The sequence below is a fragment of the Cinclus cinclus genome, chromosome 3, assembly GCF_963662255.1.
Source record: "Cinclus cinclus chromosome 3, bCinCin1.1, whole genome shotgun sequence".
In the NCBI taxonomy this organism is placed as follows: Eukaryota; Metazoa; Chordata; class Aves; order Passeriformes; family Cinclidae; genus Cinclus; species Cinclus cinclus.
The window spans coordinates 85523328-85530493 of NC_085048.1; the positions used below are offsets into that span (position 1 = coordinate 85523328).

The 7166-nt window shown below is 40.4% G+C and overlaps 1 protein-coding gene across 1 annotated transcript; it reads right to left on the reverse strand.

The window, feature by feature from the left end:
* Positions 1-466: 466 nt before the first annotated feature.
* CRIPT (CXXC repeat containing interactor of PDZ3 domain) lies at positions 467-7109 on the reverse strand. Its single transcript, XM_062490361.1, has 5 exons — positions 7068-7109; positions 6209-6274; positions 5730-5784; positions 4957-5060; positions 467-2913 (listed from the first exon to the last, which is right to left on the reverse strand). Exons 1-5 carry the CDS (start codon positions 7081-7083, stop codon positions 2849-2851), a joined length of 306 nt encoding a protein of 101 aa, XP_062346345.1. The 5' UTR covers positions 7084-7109; the 3' UTR covers positions 467-2848.
* Between the last annotated feature and the right edge of the window lie 57 nt (positions 7110-7166).

Here is a 7166-nt window from a genome sequence, read left to right on the forward strand (position 1 = left end):
AGACTTCAAAATAATGCTTGGAAAATGAGCTTTTTTGAAAGTTGAGCCTTATATCAGCAAATTTTATAGATCTCTGTAACTGATACTCTCATGAAGCTGAAGAGCTTTGAGAGCTACTGATGAAAGATCCAGAGCATGTAAAAATCACTAGAAAAACAAGTGTTTGTATCCACCATTTAAAAAATCCCACCAAATCAAAACCTGTCCTTTACAAAAAAAAGATTCTAACATGCAAAAGCAGCTGTCCAAAAATAGGACATAAATGTATAAAAGCTAAATTCGCAAAATAATTATGAACCAAGCATCACATTAGCTAAATTCCTGCTGTTCTTCAATACCTCCTTCAAAAGGAGGTATTCATTCAGCGCCAATATGTATAGAGCGCAATAAACATTCAATTCATGCCAATTCATTCAACAATTATATCATGCTTTTGAAAAAGAGATGCTGGCCAGTTTTAGGAAGAGTAGTTTTATTCACAGAATAGCAAAAATCAATCAATCTTACAGCACATATCCATAAAGGGTGAAGAGTTCAGGGATTATTGGAGAACCTGCCACCTGAAATTGCACACACACTTCTGACAAGATTTGTGGTGACACTTGAAGCCAATTACAGACATTTTCTTCTCAGCCATATAAAGGATGTGTCATAGAGATATACACTAATATGGGTTTTCCTTGATGTGTTAGGAAACAAGTGGCCACCACCAAGCTATCACCAGCTAGCTAATCCATGTACCTCCATGCATTTGTTAAGTAGAAGCTCTTACAGATAAAAAGCAGTGGCATTCCTCTCTTCTTTTGGGAGGCCCAGCTCATTCCACTATCCTCACAAAGCTTCTCATCAAATATAAAATGCCAAAAATAATTACCTCATTAGCAACTGCAGGAAGCCAACACGTTTGAATGAGACACTTTGGTGATAAATGCTCAACAATGGATAGTTAAGGGTGACAGGAAATGTCAGACAATCCCCTTTAGAGGGCTACTTGCAGCATAACTACAGCATGTCAGTAAGGCAATAGCAAAGAGGATAATTGTATACTGTGTTCTTCATTTTGACCCACAGAAAAAACAGCAATTTTTTCAGTTTCCATTAATCATGCAGTTTCCTCTGTACTAACACGAGAACAAAAGGAAACCCAAAACAGAGTATCTGTTCACAGGGAAATTCCCATTGATAGTTTTTCTTTTACAGTTGGAAGACAGTTGCAGAAGTATGAAAACGCCTGGAGGAGGTTGCAGGGAGGAGTAAACACTTAAAACTCCACCATGAATTAAGAAGGAGTAATTCTTTGCTCTAAATTGAGAATGAATTAAAAATTAAACCATTAATTAAGAATGAATTATTCTTTTTTCTTAAAACACATGCAGAAGGAGTAATTGTTATGTTCCATAACAGAAATTGCTTTAATATGTAGAAACTAAGCAAAAGTCAAAAGAATTGCAAAGCTAGTCAGCTTCTCATGTTCAGAGACTAACTTCTTGTATCAAACCAGAACTGAAAAGCAGGCAGCCTGCTTTGATCTTTTAAATTTGACATGTATACAAGCAATTACATCATAAAATTCAAACCAAAAGACAGACTAACTTAGAAAATTATGAGACTGAGACATTTAGAAATTGATGTTCATTATTTTATTGCCTTGGGCAATTTGATACCATATGTAAAGTCTCCTTGGAGGCTAACAAGGGAACAGCTGATCAGTCCGAATGCCTGTGCCCATTTGGATGGGGTGGAGTTTTCTTCACTGTTAATGGCTTACTGGGGCTATGTTCTACATTTGTGCTGAACACAGAGTTAATAATAGAGATGTGTTTGTTATTGCTGAGGAGGGCTTACACAGAACCAAGGCCTTTTGTACTGCCACACTGCCGAGGAAGTTGGGGCTATCTGGGAGGTTGGGAGGAGATGCAGCCAGGACAGGTGACCCTAGCTGACCAAAGGGATAATCCAGACCATATGGCACCATGCTCAGTGTATAAACTGGGAAGAAGAAGAAGGGGAGACATTCTGAGTGATGAGTTTGTCTTCCCAAGAAACCGTAACAGGTGATGGGGCCCTGCTCTCCTGAAGATGGCTGAACACCTGCCTGCCCATGAGAAGTAGTGTATTAATTCTTTGTTTTGTTTTCCCTGTTAAACTGTATTTATCCCACAAGTTTTCAATCTTTTACCCTTCCAATTCTCTCCCCAGTCCTGATGGTGGGGGAGTGAGGGAGCAGTTCCATGGGGCTTGGCTGCTGGCTGGGACTAAACCACAACAATGCCAAGGAAAGAACTGGCAGGACAACACACTGGATTTCACTAGTTTAACAATTTGTGATTTAACCAACTATACTGTAGTCAGAAACAAAATACAACAGGACAATTGCATTAAAATCTGAAGAGCAAGGTCATAACAGTTTGAGATGAGAGTAATTATAAATACCTATAGGCATACAATTAAATGAAGGTACTTTAATGAGGTGATGCAAGTTCATATATTATATATCTACAAAACATTATCATGAGATAAGCAGAAGATTTGTGATAGGGAAAAAAGCATTCATCTCAAAAATCTGTGTTCTGAGGGTAACCTAGTTTCAACCTATCCACTTGGATCTTGGATCTTCTCCTTCCCTTTGAACTGTATCAGCTGCTGAAAGCCATTACCTTTAAATACCAGATTAGTGCTAAAACAGCAATTAAATATTATGTACATTTTAGGCAAGCAGGCTGTCTTTACCTCTCATTCCAAGTAAATGTACTATCTTCCAGAAAGTAATAGTCACAAATTACTTTAGAGAAACGTTACTGTACAAAGAAACAGAAGCAGAAGTTCATAAAAAGGCTAGTCAGTACAGTTAGACAGACGTTTGCTTGTAGTTCTTCGTATCCAAGACCTTCTTGCCACACATTGAGCAGATGCCTATAAGCACACAAAAAGTGTGTAAATTATTTCAAAATTATTAAAATCTTCCCTCAAAAACACAGTTTCTATGTTTTTGCAAGGATCTTTTCAAGAAATTGTTCAGTTGAGCTCTTATTGGCAATCTCTCTGTTCTCAGTCACGTTTCTAACAGACACTACAAACTTGGAAGCAATATTCTAACTCCTAATACAAATGAATATGTGCGGTGTGTGTGTGTAATCCTTCCACTAAAGAAAATAAGCTCTATTTTGAGAGCATTATCATTCACAATACTGCTGGAAGCCTCTATCATTTGCTGGAATGCCTGAAGAGAGCCAGGAAAGGCTCATTTCTGACAAAAAGGTAAAACTATTAACAATACACCATTTTTAAGTCCTGTAGCAAAATGAGGCCTGAGATGGACAGAAAGCAGCAGGGCTAAGAAAATACAGTCACCAACAAACTGACTGCTAATTAGGGCATTAACAGGTAGAGTTTAACTGAGGAAGCTTAGAATATATTTTCATAGAATTAAGGTATTTATAGAGCTGGAGTGAAAAACAATGAACATCAAGAATACTTGAGAGTTGAAGTGATGAACACTGATGTCCTGAAGGACTTTGTGAAGGACTCAAGTGAAAAGACCAGAGCACCAAAATATACACAAGCTGGCAGAGGGGTGATTTGTCTCCATCTTTCCCTCTCCTTTCAAAGCAGAAATGTGTTAAGTCTTTTATCTGGTAAGACCACATCTCAATTTACACAAACATTCACCAGCAGACAAAAAAATGTCAAGTGGCACCTACTCCTGCTTTCTCCAAGTTGTGTGCTTTCATACATTGACATCATGTCAATTATCTAGCAGTCCATTAGGGAAGAGAACAGCAGGGAACATGCCACATGATTTACTCTGGAAACCAAAATTCAGCCCTCTAAATACTGACTTCAGATATAAACTGAGGATTAATTGAGATTGCCTCTCAATTTCAGAGATACGCAACAGCTGAAGCACTGAACTGTACGACTGCATTTGCTCTAAGGAGTATGCCCTAATGACATCTTTGATGGTCAGAGCTAGAACTTAAAGCACTTAGAAAGTTCTTCATTTTATGAAGATAACAGGTTCAACCTGGAAGGATATGCAAACAGACAAAGGTCAAATCCTGATGCTCATCCACAGACATAACTTTAAGAAAGAGTCCAAGGTTCTACCATATGGGGTTCAGGCAGACATCTGGGGAGGACCTAGCAGGCAACAATCCTAGAGCAGGCAGCTAAACCACTGACTCAGTGACACAGCACATATTTATTGAACAAATAATTTCATAAACAAAGATTACTACTGGGTAGCTGTAGCTCTACATCTAAAAATCAGTCTACCTTATGTGCTATAAAAACTCTTCACGATGCTTTGTCTCCACCCAGGAATTTTAGATTTAGCTGTTATAAAAAGGGGAGAGAAGAGACCAGAAAAGGGACTGCAACAAGCAATTGAATTTTACAAGACTTGGATTTTTTTTTAAATTAAGGAAAATCAAACTTGTTAGATGACAGTTCTCTATGCAATAGCCAAGATTAAGTTTAGAATTATTTTTCCAAATGTACTGCTTCAGATACCAGAAATATTCTAAAAGAAGCAGAATTACAGAATGTCAAAGGTTTAAAAGAATCTCCTTCAGTCTCTAGAACTTCCCCACTCAAAACAGCCAACTTGGGTAAGGCTGGCTCAGGTCAAGTCATGCTCTGAATATCACCTGTAAAGATTCCACAACCTCTGATGGTACCTGTTACTAGAATATTTGATAACTCCCAGACTGAAAAATTGCTTTCCTTGTATGTAATTAGAATTCTCCACATTCTAACCTGTGTACACTATTTCTTATTCTATTACTGTGTACCTAAGAGTCTGACTCCATGTTCCCTGTGCCTGCCTATCAGCAGTTCAAGACAGCAATAAAATCTCATCTTAGCCTTCTCTCCATAAATACAAATTCAAGTGTTGTACCTTCCCTCTCTTATTCCAAGCCAAACTGGGGTATTTTGGCACTCAGTGAAACTCACCTTTTTTATAGGCACATCCTTGACAATAGTGGGACCCTGGCTGATGGACAGAACTCTTACAAATCCTACATATTGCAAACTTGTTTTTTCCGTAAGGATCAAACCTGGGAAAAAGGAAAAGTATTTCATTTATACACCTTGAAATGAAGGGGTTTTTTTCTGCCTCCTCCTAAAAAGTCTAAGCCAGAGGGTGCAGTCAGAAACTCCAGCAAAAACTGTAATTTAGAAAAGGGACATACAAGAATTATTTCTAACAGCTACAGAAAGTATGCAGAAAAGCTCCCACTTTCCCCATTAAGAGATGTTTCTTCCATCACAGACAACAAGTTCAGGAAATCAGAACTAAAAATGTTTATTTTTATTAAGATGCTACATGACTTTGAACTTAAACACCTCCCAGCAGCATCTTGCCCCATTGTAAACGGAAAGTCCTACAGACATGCAGGAAATGCTCAAGAGATTTATCATGGCAATATTAGCACAGAAAGTAAGTATTCTCAGCTTTTTTCCTACAAAAGCATCAAATCCTAGCAATTCCAGTAAGAATTGCAGTAAAATACTCTATGACCCACACTCTATGATTGAGCAGAAAGCACCCATGAAATGCATACAGACATATTTTTACCAACAAATCAAATACCATAATCCCTGCAACTTTAATTTATTAAGTGTATTTTGGACAAGTTTGGAGTAGTTGCCCAGGAATGCAGGAAACAGGCCTCAGTTAGTTTGCTAACTGATGCTCTTAGCCAAAATCAGTGTTAAGCACTAACCTTGCCTTCTTTGAGGTCAATGCCTTGTTTTCATTTAATTTGCGACCACCACTTTCTACAAAAAACAAACAAAACAATAACCAAATAAATTTCCCCATTCCAAGCATACTTTAAAAATGTTCATTTACAACTTTTACACATATACAAATAAAGCCACAAAGAAAGATAAAAAATTCAGCACAGCATTAGGTGACAGGGTAACAAACACTTTATACTCCATTTAAATATTCTCTGTATTGTTCTGGCATGCAAGAACTAAAAAAAAACAGAAAACAAAAGAACAGACAAATTCATTACTGAGGAGTCCTGGACAAATAAATTCCTGCTGCATTAAACCACTATGGGAGGGAAAGTACATGACTTAATAATTAACCTGATTAGTAATATAAAGTATTGGTCTTAAGATGGCAACATAGCTCAGGTGCCCAAATGGCTTTATAATACCTGAAAACCAAGTTGCTAAACCTTGCCAAGGTTACCTGTAGTGTTTCTTGCGCCATCTTTCCATGTATCAGGAGTGATTACTGTTCCAAGCTTCTTCTCACCTACATAAGGAAACATTACAAAGGAAAAACTCAGAAGCACAGAATCGATTAGGTTGGAGAAGCCCTCTGAGACCATCCTGTCCAGCCCGTGACCGATCATCGCCATGTAACCAGACCATGGCACCGAGTGCCGTGTCCAGGCTTTCCTTAAACACCTCCAGGAACCGTGACTCCACCAGCACCTCCCTGGGCAGCCCATCACAATGTCTTATCTCCTTTTCTGTGAAGAAAGTCCTCTGAATGTCCAACCTAAACATCCCCGGCCCAGTTTAAGACTATGTCCTCTTGTCCTGTTGCTGGTTGCCTGGGCGAAGAAGCCGATCCCCACCCGGCTACGCCCTCCCTGAGCCTCCTCCCTTCCAGACTAAACAACCCCAACACCCTCATCAGACCTTGTGCTCCAGACCCTTCACCAGCTCTGTTGCCCTTCTACGGACCCGCTCCACCACCCCCATGGCTATTTTATAGTTAACTGAGCGCAGCACTCGAGATGCGGCCTCACTAGTGGCCAGTACAGCGGTGTAATCCCCTCCCCGGTCTTGCTGCTCACGCTATCGCTGACACAGGACAGAATCACTTAAACTATGCACATTAATACGCTCCACAGGCGGAAAAGGACAGCTCAAACAAGGCAGAATGACAGCTCACACAGGGCCCTGCCGGGAACCGCCACCCGCGGCCCACGCTGAGCAGCTCGGGACCCGCGACCGCTGCCGCTCCGCTCAGGGCAGCCCGGGATCCCCGCGGGGAGGGTCCCGCGGGTCGGGCAGGTCCCCCTCACCCCCGTACTCACACTTGTCGCACACCATAGCCGCCCCTCCACAGCCGCCGCTTCCGGCACCGCCCCGGAAGTGCCGCCGCTCGAGCCCCGCCGCCTTCCGCTGCCGGGCGG